The sequence below is a fragment of the Ceratotherium simum genome, chromosome 9 (genome assembly GCF_057802395.1).
Source record: "Ceratotherium simum simum isolate JZ-2026a chromosome 9, ASM5780239v1, whole genome shotgun sequence".
Lineage (NCBI taxonomy): Eukaryota > Metazoa > Chordata > Mammalia > Perissodactyla > Rhinocerotidae > Ceratotherium > Ceratotherium simum.
The window spans coordinates 48483534-48505349 of NC_141908.1; the positions used below are offsets into that span (position 1 = coordinate 48483534).

General features: G+C 43.1%; 1 protein-coding gene and 1 long non-coding RNA gene across 3 annotated transcripts in view; one reads left to right on the forward strand and one right to left on the reverse strand.

Annotated features, from left to right (window-relative positions):
* Positions 1-18805: 18805 nt before the first annotated feature.
* Positions 18806-21816, forward strand: part of CERS6 (ceramide synthase 6) — a 325151-nt gene continuing 322140 nt past the window's right edge. Inside the window, exon 1 of one of the 2 annotated variants that reach the window (XM_087435341.1) lies at positions 18806-19106. In XM_087435341.1, coding sequence (XP_087291467.1) covers positions 18937-19106 — 170 coding nt within the window. In that variant the 5' untranslated portion in view covers positions 18806-18936. The remainder of the gene's footprint in view (positions 19107-21816) is intronic. The other variant, XM_087435342.1, reaches the window with a different exon arrangement.
* LOC147916293 (uncharacterized) overlaps positions 20902-21816 on the reverse strand; it is a 35113-nt gene continuing 34198 nt past the window's right edge. Inside the window, exon 3 of the long non-coding RNA XR_015553214.1 lies at positions 20902-21188. This is a non-coding gene — a long non-coding RNA (uncharacterized LOC147916293). The remainder of the gene's footprint in view (positions 21189-21816) is intronic.

Here is a 21816-nt window from a genome sequence, read left to right on the forward strand (position 1 = left end):
GCCATTTCCTCAGCTACTGTGCCAGAGACACCACCATATGGTCTTGCCTCTTTTTTCACATCATTGCTTATGATTTGAGTGAATCCCAAATTCCACACAACACCCACGCAGGGACAGAGAAAAAAAGATACATTTTCCAGTTGATTTCCACTGTCCTTATTCCATTACTGACTCCAGAATATTTTATAACCTTTTTGCGTGTGTGTGTGAGGGAAAAAATATTAGAAGTATAAATGGCCATTGTCTTTCCTTTTCCCATTGATATCCTTGGTCATTGAAACCCTAGGAAAATATTCAATGGCCCACATATATCTTCATCAAAATTATTGATGGAAACTAGAGCAAATTCTGAGGATGATGGAGTTGCAATTACCTTAGTGATGTAGGAGAAACTTGGCATATCCCCAAGTTCCCATTAAAGCAGGCCTTGCAGAAGAGCTTTATGACAGTCTGATACCTCACTGGAATACTCCGAGAAACTAATACCAGACCACCACATGACAAGTTACTTGGAAGGTAGCTGACTAGAGAGGTCACTGTAATTACACAGAGAAGATAGCTTCTCTTAAAGACTAGTACTTACCACAGGATGGTGGGTTAACAATTGTGAGGGCCCCAGATACGACCGTGGCCCCAACAAATGCATTCACTCTCCCATCCTGAGAGTCTGGCTTTAGGAAATTTAAGAGTACCTCTTCTAGAGAAGTGAAAACAAATTCTACACATGACTTGATTCAAGTCAAACCCCACAGACCTCTGGCTTCTATACTGGGTTCCTTGTACATTTCAATTTCTGTTTCCCCTGGTTATCTGTTAAGAGAGCCAGAAAAGGGTGTCTGTTGAGAGCCCTCATTTGTCTCAAAGTTTTGCTTAGGAAATGCCTTTTTTGTTATAATAAAAGTATCTAACATTATTTAGCACTTACTGTGCTAAGCATTAACTGTTTCTTTTAACCCTCATGACACCACCATGGATTATATACTATTACCTCAAATCTTAGTTATCTATTCTTGCATAACAAATTCCCACAAAATTTAGGGGCTTACAACAACAATAATCATTTATCATCTCTGATGGTTTCTGTAGGTCAGGAATTCAGACAGAGAATAGTGAGTTTGGTTTATCTCTGCACCACGAGATCTGAGGTCTCAGCTGGAGGACTTGACCAGTGCGCACTGGAATCATCTGAAGGCTCATTCACTCACATGTCTAGTGGTTAATGCTGGCTGTCAGCTGGAGGCCTAGGTGGGGATGTTGATTGGAACACCCACATGTGGACTTTCCATGTGGCTGGGCTTCCTCACAACATGGTGGCTGGGTTCCAAAGGCAAGCATCTAAAGACAGAGACAGAAACAGAGAGACAGAGAAAGAGAGGAAGAGAGAAAGAGAGAGAGAGAGCACCAGGCAGAAGCCTATTGCCTATTACGACTTACCTGGAAGTCACATCGCTTCTGCAGTTTCAAAGTTCAGCCCAGATTCAAGGAAGGGAATATAGATCACATCCCTTGATGAAGGAATGTCAACGTTGCTTCATTAGAATAGCATGTGGGATAGAATACATATTGGTGCAGCATCTTTGGACAGCTTTTGGAAAATACAATCTGTCGCACACCTATATTTTATAGATGAAAAAACAGAGGCTTCAAGAGGGAAAATAAGTTGCTTATGATCACACAACTAGTAAAAAGAAAAGCCAACAGAGAAATCTGCTGCTTTCCAGAATCCATTCTCTTAAAAAATCACTATGCTATTCTATCTCTCTCCCACATTCTTTCCAGCTTTAAATTAAAAAAAAATTGTTTTTAAAATAATCTATTTCAAATACATAAATATTTATTTATTTAAACAGTGTGCCACAGATTTCATAAACCTGGAGCAGGGGATGGTAACACGAGGTCACAATAATTTTAAAGTCCAAGTTACAAGAGCTCAAGCATCTAATAATTCAAGTCCTTGACCTCACTCTTTGCCCAGAAATATTTCCCTTTCTTTCCCACTATTTCTATAGTTCCTAAAGATGCTCACCAACCCATCTGTCCTCCAGGCCACTACATAATAGCCACCACGTTTTTTGTTTCCTCTGCCAATGGTGGGACTCCTAAGAATATCAGTGACAAGGAAGCTGGGTCTTCTTCCTCCAGTATCTGCTGGGGGAGCCAGAGGGGAGCTGGTTTTGCACAGAGGTGGGAACAATGGCCCTGTCCCAACTCTAGGTCACACTTTGTTTTGTCACCTGGGCAGAGGAGCAGCACTGCCTTTCCCAGGGAGTGGCAGGGTCCCAGGAAAGCCATCCTTCAACTTCTCCCCCACATCGTTCTCATTTTCCTGTCACTGATGCTAATAAAACAAAGCAAAACAACTCCCCTCACCCCACTCCCAACCCCAATGCTATCTAGAACAAGCAGTGATTCAGCCTGGATCTCCAAACTCACTCCTGCAAGGGTTAGAATGATTTATAATTTTCCTTTCCATGGAAAAACTGCAACAAAGTCTAGAGGAAGAAGCTCAACTCAATAATAGAAGAACTTACACACTAAACATAAACTCGGACTTCGAGAGCTAAACATGGGTCTTCCAATTATTAGTGACCTCATGGTTTTTGGAAAAACAATGAGTAGAAATTTCCTTTTCACTGTACATCTCAAAGAACAGTGATGTAGTTTACCCAAAACAAAAGAAGGGTTAACCCAAGGACAAATTCTCTGCTCAAAGCTGTGAAAAAAGTTTTCCCGGGCTTCTCTCCTCTCCATCAAGATATCAAGGCCATGTTTCGGTCACAGCTACAGTTCTCTTTGCAAGAAGGGAAATTCTTCCTAAGACACAGCCCAGAGATGGGAGTCCACTGGTGGGAGAGGTAGCAGAAGGCTTTACATTCCACAGCTGGCCTTCCCCTTACAGTATAAACATAATAGTACTACTACTACTAGTAGTAGTAATAGCAGTAGTAGTAGTAGTAATGAAGAGGAGGAGGAGGAAGAGAAGGGGGGAGGACAAGAGGCAGGAGGGGAGAAGTAACATGTATTGAATTCTTACTAAGTGCTGGGTACTGTCCTAAATGTGTTCATCTAGTTCTCCCGATAGCTATGTGAGGTAAATACTGTTAAGCATGTATGTAAAAATACTGCTCTTTTTCAGATGAGAAAACTCAGGCTTAAAGATATACTGAGTTGTCCAAGGCCATAGAGCTTGTAAGAGGTAAGGGTGGGATTTATACCCTAGCTTTCTTACTCCTGAAATCTTATACTATTCTTATCAACGGTCTCCCACCCCAAATTAGCTGTTAGCTGTTGTTTTCCTAAGAAATCCAATTACACTAAACTTTATTCAACACTCATTATGTACACAAATCTACACTAGGCCCTGGGATGATAGAGAAGAAATAAGAACTAGTCCCTGTGCTGAGGGGCCAGTGGTTTATTTGTTTTTTTTGTGTGTGTGTGAGGAAGATCAGCCCCAAGCTAACATCCATGCTAAACCTCCTCATTTTGCTGAGGAAGACCGGCTCTGAGCTAACATCTATTGCCAATCCTCCTCCTTTTTTTTTCTTTTCCCCAAAGCCCCAGTAGATAGTTGTATGTCATAGTTGCACATCCTTCTAGTTGCTGTATGTGGGACGCAGCCTCAGCATGGCCGGAGAAGTAGTGCATCGGTGCGCGCCTGGGATCCGAACCCGGGCCGCCAGTAGCGGAGTGCGCGTACTTAACCGCTAAGCCACGGGGCTGGCCCGGGCCAGTGATTTAGTAGAGAAGACAACAGGCATGGTGGGAGGGCTCTCAGGGTCCTCTGGTAACACCAAATGAAAAGGATTCCTTCTAACTCTGATGGGACCTAGGAAAAATTCCAGAAGGTGATTTTTGAGATAGGAATTCATTTACAAATACAATTTTGATGGTAAAAAAGAAAGAGAAAGGCCTTTTAAACAGGGAAATAATAAGAAGAAAAATAAAATAAAAAAGCCTGTTAAAATACATGGTGTAAGAGAGGAAGGTTGAGTGGTCAGGGGATGGGTGCAAAATTAGGTGCTTTGGGTGAGAGCCTCAAAGATGAATTAGGAAAGAGCGATGGGAAGCCAGTTGTGATGGGCCCTGCTTGCCCACGAAGGAGTATGGATTTGCCCTGAAGACAAGGAGAGCCATGCAGAGGTTTTTGTGCAGAGTGCTGGCAGAATTACATAGGGGTGTCAGATACCAGGCAGCTCCTGTAGCTCCTCTAATAGACGTGTGTCTGGATTCACCTTGCCTACTGCCAAGCTGGTTGGGGCAGCCCAAGATGAAGGCCAGATGCATTGGGTAGAAATCCATGGAAACCTTGTCGTTTATCTCCAGGTTTCTATTTTGTTTTCCTTGAATTGATTTTTGTGGCTTTGTCTTTAGGATGCCTCTCATGTTGCTTAGATATTCTCCAATGGTGCAGGAAAAGGTAGGCTGAGACTTGTCCTTAAATTCTCAACCAGAGGCCAAATGTTGACCATTGGCAGTCATTCCTGGAGGGCAAATGTTTTCAAGGTGGAAGAATGTGTGTGGGAGGAGAACAAATCCACCCCTTGCCTGAAGGTGACCTGGGGAAGGATGAGGGGATGAGGGAAGGGTTATTTCACCATTATGGTCTTTTCCCTGGGCCTTTTCAATAGCATTTGTTCATCTTTTTATTTTTAGCCTTAAAGAATTGAAACAAATCCCCATTATTTGAAGGCTAAGTTATAGTTTTTCTAAATAATTTTGTTACTCCTTTTTGATACTGAGGAGAAGAGATCTTCTTCACTGAGATCTATGAGTTGAGGTCTAGTTAATTAGCATTTCTGAGAATGGTCTGGAGTCCAGAAAATCAATGCCTGCAATGACCAGATTATCTCTTTACCTTGGCTAACCTTGAATAGCCTGAGTAAATGGTTCTACCTTTTACTTCCAGTGCTTTCTGCTATATTAGAACAGATGAAATCAGATCTTGCAAGGAGATAAACCTGGCTTTATTTGCCTCAACGAAAATTTCTTTTTTCAAACTGACCGCAATTTACAAATGGTCTAACTCCATATGAGCTGCTATGTTTACCCTCAGGAATTGAGTAGCTCTGGGTTGTAGCTTGAAGGTTAGTCCATCGATCAAAAGAGTTATTGGTTGGACAGTTAATTAGGGAAGTATAGAAGGCATAGAAAACCATATCCATATATTTTTTTCTTTTTTTGGTGAGTAAGATTGGCCCTGAGCTAACATCTGTTGCCAATCCTCCTCTTTTTGCTTGAGGACGATTGTCCCTGAGCTAACATCTATGCCAATTTTCCTCTATTTTGTATGTGGGATGCTGCCACAGCATGACTTGATGAGAGATGTGTAGGTCCATGCCCAGGATCGAACCCGTGAACCCTGGGCCGCCAAGGTGGAGCGCGCAAACTTAACCCTTACGCCATCAGGCCAGCCCTCATATCCATATCTTTAAGTAAGTTAGATTAATTGAGGAGATATACATACATGCACACCTATGCAAACTGTTCACCATGCCAGCAGGATAAACACCTTGGTTCTGTGGCCCAAGCAAAGAAGAGATGAGAAATAGCAGAAGCACAGGTGTACATCAGGACACAGGTGGGCCCAGGGGCCAGCGGTGGGGGCCTGTTCAGGGCATTTGGCCTAGACTTCCTAAGTTTATAAAGTGCCTCACACGTAGGCATTTGACCTTATCAAATGTAGGTCAATGTGGGGTTAGACCTAGAGTTCCAGAGATCCACTGACATCTCTAGAGGGAGAAGACATTCCTTAAGTCTTAAGCATATGTGCCAGACTCTACCACCCATTGTGCTGTATGAAGTCCTGTTTCTTGAACAGATTTTATAACTATCGTATGATGGCACAATTATACTGCATTGTATTTGTGTATGTTAATAACGTTAATTTGAAAAGTTTCTAAAATGCCAATTTTGTAATTCTGTAGAACCATTTTATTATTGTTTTTTATTTTAATATACTGGAAGCCTCAAAGAGTTGAAGTGAGCAGAGCTTCACTTGACCACCCACAGCCTTGGGTATGGAGAAGGTAAGGAGCTTCCCCTACTTGCTTCCTGGGTCCCAGCCATAGAAGAAAACACCTGCAGAGCTTGGAAGCCTGGTGCCCATTAACATGAATTATGTATCAGTACTTAAGCTGGCCCAGTTTAGGTCCTGTTGTGCACTGAGCTGCCCATCTTCCCTGAAGAGCTCTGTAGCATTTTCTCGTTCCCAAAGCATTTAAGGGTTGGTCTATGAGCACTTGTTAAATCTACTCAAAATGAGAATTTATGTGGTGGAGACAGCACAGATGAAGATTAAGCTGGGAACATCCCAGCCAGGAGAATGGTAACACTGCAAGTCCCGCCAAGTGCTCAACGTGGACTACGTTTTGTCTGATTCTGCTCAAACACACCTGAACAGACAGCTTCAGTGTGAAGGTTCGTGTGCATGCAGGTGACTGTGGATCCACGCACAATTATCCTGATGAAATGCATGGATTCCAGGTTGCCTACACAGGATATCCAGCTCCTTTCCTAGCTAAGGCTCCAGAATAAATCTTTTTTCAATTATTAGAAAGGAATAAGTTTGACATTAAAAAAATCTGCACTTCACTCTTCTATCAATGATTTACTGAACAGCACTATGTGCCAAGTGCAGCTCAAGGCATGGGGTAGAGCTGTGACTGACGGCCAGGGCCCTGCTCTCCCGGAGCCCACATGCCTGAGGTGGGAAGACAGTGACAAACTAGCAAATAAGTAAACCCACAAGATTTCAGATGGCCCTGAGTGATGTGAAGACAATAAAAGGGGGGCTGTGATGGAGTGATTGGGCAGCAACTTCAGATTGTGTGGTCAGAGCTGGCTACCAGAGGAAGTCACATTTGAGCTCAAGATATGTACCTACTATTTAGAGCTTTTTATTGTGTCCCATAGCTGTATGGAGCTACCCGATTCAAGAAGAATTCCAGGAGAAACAATAGTTACCTGGATAACACTCAAGTCTATTACTTAAGATAAATGGTCTTATATATGGTTGGTTATCTCTCAGTTCAACCAATATTCTCTGAGGACATCTGAGTTTTACTTTTCTGGAAAGAGCAGGCTGCTAATGGGAAAAGTGTCAGGGTTGGCTGGCTGCTCCTGGTGGTCGGAGCTTAGTTAGAATTACCTGGTGTTAATTACAACCCTTTCCTTCCCTTCATTTTTATTGCCACAAAGATTTTTTTCTGGAAGGTTCTTTTATGTGAGGGATGATGACATCAATAAAACTGATTTTGCAAACCACCAGTGAAAATCTGTCTTACTGTTTTATTGTGACATCTAAAATCTTTCTCTCTTGGGCCGGCCGCGTGGCTTAGCAGTTAAGTGCGTGCTCCGCTACTGGCGGCCCTGGTTCGGATCCTGGGCGCACACCGATGCACTGCTTCTCCGGCCATGCTGAGGCCGCAGCCCACATACAGCAACTAGAAGGATGTGCAACTATGACATACAACTATCTACTGGGGCTTTGGGGAAAAAAAAAAAAGAGGAGGATTGGCATGGATGTTAGCTCAGGGCTGATCTTCCTCACACACACACACAAAAAGAGAGACAAAAATATCAAAAAATTAAAAAAAATAAAATAAAAAATAAATAAAATCTTCCTCTCTTTGGCCACTGCTGTAACCAAAGAGTAAAAGAAATACCTTCAAAGTGGATGTTTACTCCATATCGAGTGGCCCACTGCTATTTAAAGATGCAGGGCATTTCTGAGCTTTCCATAAGGGAACAATTAAACCACTGCAGGTAACAAAGAATTAATTTTGAGGAATATTAAGCACGCTTAATTAGCACATTTGAGTTTCAGTTCCCCACAGGGAAAATATTCTCATGGCATCTTGCCATGTCAAGCTTCTAAAACTTCTCCTTAAACTTAGAGCTGAAGTCCATTTTACAATGCAAATGAGAACTGCAAAAATCTTTTAAGCCAAATCATTCCTAAGCATTTAGGAACCTCCAGGGCCTCTGGATTTTGTTAACAATTCTGTGGCAACCACTGGGGAGGCCTTCTGAAAAATATATAGCTGGTAAATTCAGAGTACTTAAATCTTCTAATAACCCACATCTGTGCACATTTTTGAAAACTTGTTTTTTTCTAAATCCTGATTATGCTGTATTTTAATTGCATTTTCAAGTTTAAGTGAATTTTGAGATCATAAAAATGCGAGACAAATAGAAACATCTCAGCCCAGACGCATCCATCGCATGGAGCTGATTGCTTACAATATCACACGCAATTGGGGCAGCAGAGGGTATTACAGTTTATCTGCCTTAAATTCAATTAAATGAGATCGATTAATTCCTTGGAATATTTACAATATGATTCTCCTATCTAGGCATCTATGCTGCACTGAATTTAATTTAACAATGAAAGAAGGCTGATCTGTTTGGTTATTATGTAGATTTATATATTTTTTAATTTTAGGGGAAAGACTTTTAAAATTATGTGTACTTTCCAAATATGAGCATGTAGAGTTTAATATATGTTAATGATTGCCAAATAATGATTATTTTAGACTTGGACATGAACATTTGCCTTCGATGCACTTCTGAAGACAAAACTAAATGATGAACAATTATTGCAAGGGAAGGTTACCTTGGAAATTCTACCCTCCTCCTTGGATCTGTACATGAATAAACTTAAACTCTAACAACTAATGAGGGAAAGGAAGCACACAATCATTTGACGTAATATCGGTTCTCAAATAGTATAGAGGTTCTCAAATAGAGTGATTTCTGTTGTCTAATTTCCCACTATTAAAAATAGCACAGAAGGGCCAGCCCAGTGGCATACCGGTTAAGTTCTCGCCCTCCACTTAGGTGACCCCAGGTTTCAGGTTCGCAGGTTCGGATCCCAGGTGCAGACCTATGCACTGCTCATTAAGCTATGCTGTGACAGTGCCCCACATACAAAATAGAGGAGGATTGCCACAGATGTTAGCTCAGTGACAATCTTCCTCAAGCAAAAAGAGGAAGATCGGCAACAGATGTTAGTTCAGGCCCAGTCTTCCTCACTAAAAAAACCCAAACCAAAACAAAAAGATATCACAGAAAAATGTTCAAAGTACTAGGGAAGGAAGCTGGTAACTAATAGATACTGCCAGTATAACCATGTGGCCTAAGTCCCTTGATTTTATTTTCCAATGAGATTCTGCAGGTGGCCAGCAATATATTCTGATATGGCCCTTTGAACATTTTAGGATTTGGTACAGGGTGAAGCAAAAAGTGATTTATTTCTTTGGACTTTTAAATTTCTCTTTCTAACTTTTGAATGTGCTTCCAACAGTAATTACCTCCTGCCTTTTCCTTTCCTTCTCCATTTTTTCTCTTCATTCTTTCTTCTCTCTACCCTCGAAGAGAGTAGAAATTTAGCACTGAAGAGATCCTAAATATTAGTGCATTGCCCAGTGTCTTCCTCCAACTGAAGAAGCTTCTTGGGGCAAGGCAGATTCTATTTTTATCCCTGCCCTTTTCTGCATAGTGCCTTACGTTAACTCCAAAACATTAAAAGGAACTTAGAGGACATTAATTTCCAAGTCAGTTTCAGACAGGAATACCTTTTCTAACATGTCCTAACATTTCTAGACCTCTGCCCGAACACTTCCCATGATAGGAGGTTCTGCTGGATGAGGCTGCTGATTCATTTTTGGCCAGCTTTGCACATTTCTTCTATGGAGATAAAATTAGCCTTATAGGTATTTCAGCCCACTGTCCCAAGTTCTGCCCTCTGGATCCACCCAGATCAAGGGAAATCGCCCCTACCTGACAGACCTTCCAATATTGGAACACACATATCAGGTCTCCCAACAATCTTTTTCCTCTGGTTCCTAGGGTAACTGGACTACAGCTGTCGTCGAAGACTACACCTGCTCTTTACACTTGGCTCAAATTCCAGTTTCTTGACCTCCTGAGATTTAAAATCTACCTCCACAATTTCTCAAATTCTCTTCAGCTTACATCCTCCAGCTTTGTTTGTATAAGCTGCTTGAATCAAAATCTAGTCTTTTGATGAGTTTCCATAAAATATCACTGGTTTTAAGCAGTTTGTGTCTAATATGTTTACAGCAGCTTAGCAGCAAAAACATCCTAAAGAATCACGCATCAGGGTGCACAGGCTTCTGAACACTCCCTCCATTCTTGTCTCTCCCTTCCTTCCCTCGAAGTCTTTGCTTTTTCTGCTAGTGAAAGCAAATTTGACTAATCTCAGAAATAAAGGCCTTCCCAGTCTCAGACGTGAAAGCCTCAGCCTGCTTTGAAGGTAGATTATCTCAACAGAGTCTGGGTCTTCCTTCCCCGAAACAATGAAATATTCACCAAATTGTTACAATACATAATAATAATATTAACTGCCTTCATTTATTTATTTATTTTTTGCTGAGGAAGACTAGCCCTGGGCTAACATCTGTGCCCATCTTCCTTCACTTTATCTAGGACACCGCCACAGTATGGCCTGCAAAGTGGTGCGTTGGTGCGCACCCAGGATCTGAACTGGCAAACCCCCAGGCTGCCCACAGCGGCGCGCGCACTTAACCACTTGCGTCACCAGGCCAGCCCCCTTACTTCCTCCATTTAAATGTTAAACCCTTTACATTATCTCATTTAAATCTTACTTTAACCCCATGTGGTAGATAACATTATTCCCTTTTTACATGTGAAGAAACTGAGGTTTCAAGAGGTCAAGTAATTTTTCTAAGGAAAAATAGGCTATTATTGGCAAAGCTGCCACTTAAACCTATATATATTTTTTAACTCCAAAGTTTGTGCACTTAACATGTATATTAAGTGTGTCCTCGAGATTTCCGTATCCCTCACTATCCTGATTGTTATTCTCTGGACAAATTCCATTTTTTACACAAAAAAAGTATTCCTTTTAAAAGATGGCTTCCTAAATGAATACAGCCCTTTAGGTATGAAGACAAGGAAGTAATCGAAGATTGCAAACATTGGCCAACAGATGTGTTTGACTTGCCCATCCATTGTTTTTAATAAAACGCAAAACAAAACAAAACAAGGTGACGGAGAAGGAAAGGGAGAATTTGAACGCCTATATAACCTCCAGTCCACCCCTTTTTTCTTTCCCCTGGCCTATTCCATTCATTTTGTTACCTGTCTGGCCCCTAAAGACATTTGAGTTTGCAATCCCTACTTGTTTATGACATGGCACATTCTTGCCATCCATCTTGGGTTTGATAGTTACAGTTGTAATTCTTCTCAAGCAACTCAATAGGTCTATAGTTCATGGTAACTCCTAACCCTTCTGTGGAATGAATATGAATTGTCTGCCCTCTAAAACTACTGTTTGGCATGAAGAAATTTAGCTAATGAGGGCACCTAGCTCACCACCTAGCTTCTACAGCTAACACGGCCTTTCTGTTCTCTACTTGTCTTCACATTTTAAATTTTATTCAGGCAACTATATGCTATAAGCTATAAGGTTGTTCATGTTCGGTAGAATTCATGAAGATTGTAGGATTTAAACTTTAAGAGTTTCAATTTTTTTCTGTATCTACATGGCTGACAAGTGATTCCCATGATGCGTACCTGCTAAAAAAATTTTCAAGGATGTCTGGTCACTCCTTTTATGTTTAAATTGAATGAAGCACTGACTTTTCCATAATCACTAGGCAAGTGGTTGAACATTCTGTGGGCAAGTTATGCTTTTTTAGTGTTGTTGTTGTTTCCAGAGGCCAGAAATGCCTGGGTGACATGGGATTTCATTCAGGTATTCCTAATGCCTGTCTGTAGAAGTGATTAGTTAAATACACAGTGCTGTGTTTTGTTCAAGGTGATGTGACTAGACATGAATCTTGCCCTTGAGTTCTAGGTCCATCTAGCCAGTGTAAAAAATACTATCCCTATTTTACAAATGAGAAACCTAAGGAGATTTTCCTAGGCTCCTCATGATCATGTCTTCATTAAAGGATTTTCTAATAGTCAAAGGTGTGCCAAAATGGAATGCGTCAATTTGTTAAGTAATGAGCTCCCTGTCATCACAGATATTTAATCATAGTTTGGATGGGCACAGAGAATGAATTGTACTCATTGGCATATAAGGTCACTTCCAGCCGTGAAATTCTCTTTCGATATAAAGTCAATAATTTCATGGGCCGGCCCCATGGCTTAGCGGTTAAGTGCGTGCGCTCTGATGCTGGCGGCCCGGGGTTCGGATCCCGGGCGCGCACAGACCCAGCGCTTCTCCCGCCATGCTGAGGCCAAGTCCCACATACAGCAACTAGAAGGATGTGCAACTATGACATACAACTATCTACTGGGGCTTTGGGGGAAAAAAATAAATAAATAAAATTAAAAAAAAAATAAATAAAGTCAATAATTTCAAGCAATATTTTAGGTTACTTATTCTTCCCACAAATTAGCCAGATGATTGGTTGAGTTCTCTGTTTCTCTTTGGTTATAAAAAGCTTTGCATAGTGGAAAGCAGAATTCAGGCTTTCTTGCTAATAAATCAGATGCCCTACTGTCTAAATGCTATTCTTCTACACACATACTTTGAAAATGCCATCATAGCTGACTATACTTAGCTGAACATATCTATAAAGTTATAGACATGTAACTAAGGTGAATGTAATTCCTAACTGGACAGCCCACAGTCAGATAACCTTGTTGTGTCTCACTTTTCTTTGTTAGTTTCGCAAAACATTTGGCACGCTTAAAATGTTAGTGGTATGCTGACATAACATTAGTAAGCTAAAGAAAATTGCAAGGGGGAAAATTAACATTTAAATAGATTTTGATTACTAAAGAGAAGACAGAAAATCCAGCAGTGATTTGGTTTAGCTAGGAATACAAGAGTAATTGATGGTTGTCAGTATCCGAAAAGGTTTTCCAGAGCTAGGAACTGTCAAGGTAGAGGAGGGAGGAGAAAGATCTTCAGACCTCCAACACTTGACAGTTGTAAGAAAGACTGGGAGCGTGCGCAGCAGCAGTCCTGCTGGAGAACTTCCAGCATATAATATATATTCAAGTCCTGTCCAGGTTACACACTTTAACTTAGCCTAACTCCAACGCTGTGAGTTAAACACTCACAACCTTTTCTTAAGATGGCGGGAGAGGCTGAGTTTTCTCCACTGATATGGGTGATTTGCATACTGTGGGGGATGAATCCAGCGTACTTCTTGCCCAACACCCTCCCTAGAAACTGTATAAATGAAAACCCAAGACACCACTACCTGGACAGTGAAAAACAAGTATAGATTTAAGATAGTTTTGCCAACCACAGCAAGAAGGCTATATATTCATGGAAATGACTGTGGAAATAAAATTTGGCAATATTTCCATATTACTCCCAGTGAAAACCAGTTTCCTTTAAAGTCAATGAATTGAGGGCCGGCCCTGTGGCTTGGTGGTTAAGTGCGCGTGCTGCAATGCTGGTGGCCCGGGTTCGGATCCCGGGTGCACATCGAGGCACCACTTCTCCGTCCATCCTGAGGCCGAGTCCCACATACAGCAACTAGAAGGATGTGCAGCTATGACATACAACTATCTACTGGGGCTTTGGGGGTAAAAAATAAAATAAATAAAATCTTTAAAGTCAATGAATTGAGTGTTTGAATTGGATGCTTACTTTTAGCACTGTCCTGTGTTTTAAGCAATAAATAACTTTATTTGCATATTTGAGAAAACCTACAATAATTGAGCATGTATTGTGTACCAGGCATCGTACTATAGAATTACCTATAGTCTAGTATCATACAAAAAACACTATTCTCACTAAAATAAGTAGGAGTATTCCTTTGCCTTATACTAAAGGCCATTTATAATTTGGCTTCTCAGCTACATTTTGTTTATTGTCCCTCAGCAATCTTCCTCACTTTTTTCTTTTGCTCATGCCTTTTCAAAACCTACTCATTCTTCAAAGTCTGATTCCATTTCTGCCTCTTCCTTGAGGCTTTCCTTGACCCCTTCAACACAGAATGTCTCCTTCCTCCTTTGAGCAGGAAGCCCTTTTTATCTGCAGTTTTGGGCACTTATTATATACTGTCCAGTGCCGTCTTGAACGGTGCAGGTGTGTATTGCTATCTGGCTTTTCATGTGAGTACATCCTGTTCCCCAAGTAGATTTTGTGTTCTTTTGGTAGAACAAGCACTATAATTTTGTGTTATGCAACTCATAGAGGAAATTCAACTAAACTTCTGGCTGTTCTCTTGCATCTAAGAAGAGGACTCAAATACATGTAGAAAAGGATTAAGACCTGGGTGTATGCCTAAGAAGAATGCTTAGCTTTGTTGATATTCCCCAGGTGCCTGGAAAAAAGAGGGTGTATTCTCATATTTATTTCATATTCAGGACCCAAAGCATGCTTTCCTAACGTAGGCAGTGTCACCCCTGACCCCGAATGAAAACTTTTTTCACTTTTTCTCTCTCTTTATATCTTCTACTTACAGGCCAACTATTGGCTTTCTCACTGAGCTACAAACATATCTGATGAATAAATTGTATTTTGGTTTCCTGGGGGCAACAATTAGATGTCTTTTCTGCACAGGTATAAAGCGGCCTCCTTGGAAGGTGTGTTGTGTGTGAGATGTCTTTCCCGTGACCAGCCTTTCCCAGGACCTAAACTGAGGTCAGCATAGTTTTGAAGACATACTCTTAGAGTAATGTTTTGTATAGTGGTACTCTTTTGGATTAAAATAACAGTAACCCAACCAGAAAGGGGAATTTAGCATGAAGATATGAATCTGTTTCATGGAACCTAAAGATGAGAAAACAGTTGGCCCCCAGGTACCATGTGGAACCTAGAGATCAAATGTGTCTCTTACTCTGACTTAATTCTACAGGTCTGCTTTATTCTTCTCTCTTGTTGCAGACCAGCTTCTGCTTTTTCTAACCATGTGATGAAACGTGGGGGCCAACAGCTTCTGAGCTCTGTACACTAGAGTCCAGTGTACAGAGAAAGACTGCCTTCACCCATGCCCCAATACCTGGAGAAGGACTTTAATAGCTATCTTGGGCCAAGGGTCCATCCCTGGACCAATAAATTGTGGTCAGACACAGAGTGATATTTTTCTCTATTGTATTTCTGGGGTAATCATTGGGAGGGTGGTAGGAAGGAGCCACTGCCTAGAGGAGATATGCTGGACAGATAAAAGAGTAGAGGTTTGCTACACTGTATATGTGTATAGCAGTGAAGAGTTTACAGGCCTTTTCTAATGTTATCTCATGTGAGCCTTAATACAGTCAGGTGACATAGGCAAGACAGGTACTATTGGTACACAACTTACACGGAGGGCCTTAACATGTTCTGACTTGCGCAAGATTCACAGATAAGTAGTAAATTCTGTTTCCACTGTCCAACAAAACCTACCTTTCAAAATGTTCCTGAAATCCTACTACCTTTTAGACATTGATGAATAGGAGAGCAGCACTATTTTAGTTTGGCTTCTCTAGAGAAAAGAGCAGTTCCAGAGAAGTGTAATTTCAGGGAAGCAGGAATGAGGGAAGAGGAAAGTGAGACAAAGAGAGAGAGAGAGGAAATACAGAGGAGTGAGTCGCTGAGCTGATCACGACTTTGAAATAAGCTGATTGCTTTGTATCATAGGATGTCTTCAGAGAGGCTGTTTGAAGCTACTATGTGTGTCCCAGGGGCAGGGGAGGGAATGGAATAAAAATTTATCCACTGGCTTCCATTGCCCATGGTCAAAGTTCAAGCTCTAGGGTATTAATTCACCGACACTTCCTATTGTACACACTTGGGGATGCAGCAGGACCTGCTGGATAGCAGAGAAGTCCTGGGGGAGGAGGCAAGATACTACCAGGTCATACACGTGAGTAACTCGAGGGACCAGGGTCAGCCATGGAGGGGGTCTGCCTGTTCCAGAAGGCCAGGCTCCACTATAACGTAACCTTCCATCAAAAGGTGGAAGGAGACCTTAACAAACCTCTTCTCTATGGCCTACAAGAATGCAGTTGGTGTCACGGCATCTTCCTGGAGGCTCATCAGTAACACTGAGCAGCTGGCTGCATTGTCTCAAGTGGGGATTGTGACACCGACTCTCTGATGAAGACTCACTTCAAGGACACCTCCCCTACTACACCCCAGAATTGATCAATCCTTTCTTTATGGCCAAGCTATTCTTCACATGAGTATATAAACATTTAACACAATTATTTATTCAGAATTTTTCTTTTCCTAGAGAAGATTTTTGTGAGGTTGGAGTAATGCTGACTCACTAAATCAATAATTTATTGAGTACCTACTATGTGCTGGGCACTATTTTAAGTGCTAGGATTAGAACAGTGATAGACACAAATCTTTAATTTTTGAAGCTTACATTTTCAGTGTGTGCGTGGGGAGACCAATAAAGAAATAAGTAAAGAACACATTGTATTAGATGGTGATAAATGCTTTGGAGGAAAACAAAGCAGGAAAATTAGATGAACAGAGCAGGGGTGGGGAGTGAGGGTTATAGATTAACCAGGATGTCCAGAGAAGGCTTCACTGAATCAGTGACATTATAGAAAGAACAGACACGGATACTTGGGGTCGGGGGGAAGTTCGAGAGATAGAGAAAAGGAAGTGCAAAGGTCCTAAGGTACGCTGGTTGTTTTCCAGGAAGGGCAGGGAGGCCAGTGTGACCAAAGAAGAGAAAGGGAGAGGGAGACGAGAGAGGAGAGAGTAGAGGAAGTCAGAGAGTTAATATGGAGCCAAATATCCTAGGACACTGAAATGACTTTGGCTTCCACTTGGGGAGGGACAGGGAAGCAGCAGGGCTTTAAATACAGAAGTGATCCTACTTACATTTCAACAGGATCACTCTGGCCCGAGAATAGACTATAGAGGGACAAGAGTTGAAACTGGGAGTTAGGAGGCTGCTGGGGTAACTCAGTTGAGAAATGTTGGTTGTTTGGACCAACCTGGTAGAGGTGGTGCGAGACGGTGTGATTCTGGTTTAAAGACAGACCTGACAGGATTTGTGATGGGTTAGAAAGGAGATATGAGAGAGAGAAGGAATAAAAAATCACTCTAGGTTTTTTGCCTGAGCAAGAAGACAGGAAGAAAAAGTTTTAGGGAGAAGATTGGTATTTTGGACAGGAAATTGCTCTTAGACAAGTGGAGTTTGTTGAATTGACAGTGGATCTAGGAGTCTGAAGTTTAAGGAAAAGTTCATGTCTAGAGATATAAATTTGGGAGCTATCAGTGTGATGTTGAAAGCCATACCGATGGCATTGAAAGCCATGAGACTGGATAAGATCACCAAGTGAATGAACGCAGACAGAAAAGTGAAGACAAAAGACGGACTCCTAGGCCACTGCAACTTTAAGGAGTTAGGAAGACGAGGAGTCACCAGCAAGGAGACTTAGCAAAAGTGGCCACGAGGTAGCAGGAAAACCAGAAGAAAGTGGTTTCTGGAAGTCAAGACAAGAAAGTGTTTCAACAGGCAGGGACTGAACAACTTGGTCAAATTCTGCTTGTAGAGGTGTGGAGAACTGATCTTTGGCTTTAGTAGCATGGAGATCATTGGCAATTTGAGCAGTTCAGTGCACCAGAGAGGGGCAAATGCCCAAATAGAAGTTCAAAAGAGAATGGAGGGGAGAGAAATTGGAAGCAACAAATATAGGCAATTCCTTAGAGATTTGCTTTAAAGGGAAGGAGTGAAAAGAGAGTGGTAGCTGGAAGGGGAGGGAGAGTAAAGAAGTGTGTGTTAAGGGCCTGTCTATATGCCTCTTGGAAAGGTCCAGTGGGACTTACTGGCAGAACCAGCAGAAAACGAATGGTTGTGAGGAAAATGAACAAAATATCCCCTGGAACCAGGTCTGCATGGGGCACTGAACTGATCCACCTTTGATTCCCCTATCAATGAGGAAACGTATTGTGGGAGTGAAGGTGCCTGGGTTAGGCCTTACAGGCCAAATGTCCTAAAGATTTCAGATTCAAAAGGCAGAAATAATGAGCCTGTCAAGTAGCAGAGTGGAGGTTCCCTACTGATCTGCAAAGCCAAAACGTGGTCTAGCTGGTGGCATTTTCTGAGAAGTTCGTTTAGAGGGGCGGTTTTACAGAATGCTGCAGTTGCTACCATCACCAACTTAATCATCATCATTATCAAACAGCAATTAGATGCTTAATTTCTCCTACCACCCATAAAATCAAAATAGAGGGCCTTGTTCCCTGGCAGAGCTGGCTGTGGTGGCAGCAGTAGCATAACGAGGCTGGAAGGTCAGAGATGGGGAAAGACCCGCATGGGGCAGAAGGAGATGGCCCTTGCCACCATCCTGCCCCAGTTCCTGATTTTCACCCGGCCTCTCCAAGTGCTGGCGCAGATGACTCTTGCCCTCCTACTTCTTCCTCCTCTGCTCTCTGCGTCCCCTACTTCTCCTTTTGCTGTTCTCTTTCAGTGGAGGGGTGGTTCTGAAGACCGGCCCCGGCCCCTACCTCCCTCTCCACCGCGTGTGGGCACACTGGAAGCGAACTGAGAGCCCTGAAACTCCAGTGGGGCAGGAGCCGGCGTTCTGAGCATGTGCGAGCAAGCCTTGGGGCTAGGGCGGATTTGGGAGGCCGACGCCAGGTCGCTGCCCTGAGGCCAGAGCGAGAGCACGGAGAGCGCTGGGCCGGGCAGCGCGCCCCGGAGCCGTGCCCCTGCGCCCAGAGCGCAGCGGCTGCGCCCTGCCCTCTGGGCGTGGGCGAGCTGGCCGCGTGTGCCTTGCTGCTTGACGCGAGCACGAGCCAATCAGGGAGAGCGGCCCGGGCTGCCATGTGACGGGCTAGGCGGCCCCTTTCCCCAACGCGGCCAGAGGGAGGAGAGAAGCGGGGCTCGCCGCGAGCCTTCGAGAGCAGCGGCCGCGGAGGAGGCGCCGGCGCCGGCACACGCTCGGGCCAGCCGCGCGCGCATCCCCGGGCGCCCTGCGCGGCGGAGAGCTCGGCTGGCCGCGGGAGCCCAGGACAGGAGTGGACAAAGCAAGATGGCAGGGATCTTAGCCTGGTTCTGGAACGAGAGGTTTTGGCTCCCCCACAATGTCACCTGGGCGGACCTGAAGAACACGGAGGAAGCCACCTTCCCGCAGGCTGAGGACCTCTATGTCGCCTTTCCCCTGGCCTTCTGCATCTTCATGGTGCGGCTCATCTTCGAGAGGTAAGAAGGGCTGGAGCGCTCCTCCCCTCCCCCTACACACACACACTCACACACTCGCGCGCACACGCACACTCGCGTGCTCTGTGGCGCACGCACCCGCCCCCCCAGCGCTCGGGCTCACGCCTCCCAACCTTTGTGTTCGGGCAGGGGTTGCTGACCCCTTAGCCGGGCTGCCGTTCTGGTAGCCAGAGAGAGTCTGGCTTGCCTGTGGATTTCCTCCGGGGCGCCCGGGAGGGGCCGCGGGGCGTTGGGGTCGCCCCCTGCACTCCTCCTTGGCCCGCTGCCTCCTCCTCGCGGCGGGGGCAGGCGAACAAAGGTGAGCGAAGGCCGGCCGCCGGACGAGCGGCACTCCGCGGGGCTCTCGGCTCTCCAGCCCGCGGGCACGCCGCGCTGCCAGGCAGGGCTTCCCCGCCGAGGCTCGCCGCCTCCTACCTGACAGCCAGGAACGTTCCGGACGCGCGGCCCGGAGGGCGGAGGAACCGCGCACACTGCCAATCCTTTCACTCCGGCACACGGATTGTCGGAACGGTGCTTCAGGAGAGTTCGCCAGGGACTCCTTGGCACCTGGCCGCTATTTGGTGTCCATCAGGAACACTGAGTATCCCAGGCTCACAGTCCTGGGAAATAGGTGACAATAGTTTGTAGGTTTCCAGCATTCCAGGCCGTTAGCGGTTTCTTTAAAAGAGTATATGACAGGACGGGTGCACAGCCTGCAAAATGGTGATATTAAATTGATAGATGTTTCCTATGAATAACCATAAACTTATTTTGGTACCAGAACGCATTAAATTTTTTTTTAAAGAATTGTATTATTATTTGTATAATTCCCCGATTTAGTTGGGTAGCTCCGTTGTGTCACGAACAAACTTGTGTACTCTCATTGAATCAGTCTTAGTCACGAAACTAGATCTTGCCTGCCATGCATTCTCCGGGTGCTATTGAAACAAGACCGGGAGAGCAGCACACACTTCTGTCTTTTTCTCAACCGAAAACCTCGCCTCTCCTCGCCCCATTCATCAGTACAGGCTGAATTTCTTAGATCACAGGGTAGAGTTTAGATGCCATTTCTCACTTCCTCTCCACCTCTCTTCCCCTGCCCCCATTTCACCTTGATTTTGTTTCTTAAGCTTTTGCTCTCTTATTTTGTTTGCTGTTTCTGTTTGTCTAAAACCACTATTGAAGATGACAGAATTTGTCTTTTGTGTCATTTGTTGCTGGAAATGGCAACAGACAAAGCTCCATGGGAACAGAAAGTATCTTTTGTTTAAGGAAGGTGTATTTTTCAATGGGCGATATTGTTGCTGGAGAACTAAGACAGCAGTTCATATGCAGAGATTGACATGCACAAAGGATCAGATTTAAAGACCTATTTTAAAATGAATGGAATCCAGCACAGATAAGTCATTGATCCTATCCAGCCTTGAAACTTGCTGTGAAAAAGTGGATGTTTTTGAAGGTTTAGAGTTGCTTCTCAAGCAAATGTTTACTTACAGAAAATAGGAACTCATATCTAACTTGCATTCTTTCCAAAGAAAGTCTCTCAGGAAGTAGCAGGTTGACTGTGTTGGCACATAGTAAAGACTACATACACTACATCAGTTGCCTAATTACATCTGATCAGTTCTGGCTGATCAATTCTGCATGTGCTCACCTTTAGCTAGCTAATGCATTTGAAAGAGATGTGCAGTCTTATGTATTAGAAAACAAAAGCATGTCAGCTAATGACCTGTATGTGGAAACCTGCATTTTCCTGACATTCTTCTTCTCTACACTAATTCCAGGCTGCTCATTAGGTTAGAAAAAAATAAATTTATTAGAGAATGGAGGTAGTTTCATACTTAGACTCTCTGTGCCTTTAAAAACAAAACAGAAACAGAAAACTAATGTAATAGTTGAAAACTGGAAGTTCATTTTTCCTCTTCCTGAACATTTTTTCTTCCTTTGCATAATCCCGTGACTTGACTTAGAGTTTACACAAAGCTGCTTTCAACCATCAATCACAGCAAATGTCCTCGTATTGATATGTAGAGAGTTGGTCAGTTTTTTTCAGGCTATCGATGCAAATAGAAGTGATTTAATGGCCTGTATGGAGAGTGAAAGTTTATGATTAATATTCAGGATAATAATCCAGTATGGCATACACCACAGGATGCTACTGACTTTTGGAAAGGTGTCTACTTTGTTTCTTCCTATACTAGTGACAGCTCTGTCTTGAACCATTCAGACTCTCTTCATTCTCTGAAAATCCAAGTGTATAGTTGTATCCAGAATGACAAGTTCTGCATGTTTCTCCTCTTCTGAAACCTAAATGACACATTCTGGCGGCCAACCTGTGGTCTTCATCTCAGTAGCATTCATCAAGGGCCTAAATCAATATAATTGAGCCAGCCAGTATGGTTATCACTGGTACGAATCACTTTCAGTACCCTTCTAACATGTGCATAAATCTTTTTCTTTTCATTATTCTATAATGTATAACATGATTTAAAGAAGCCTGTTGTGAATCCCTTTGTAAAATGAAATGCTTTTGTAATAGGAATGACTTCCTCAGTATTATATTCCTTTTATGCTTGTATTGTCATTTATTTCAAAGCTGAGAACATTTCTATGAAATACTCATTATCCAAGATCTTTATTTCCCTTAAATGGAATCTGTAACGCCCATGTTGAGGCTAAAATTGTGAATTTGAATGCCTTCTCCTCAGTCTTA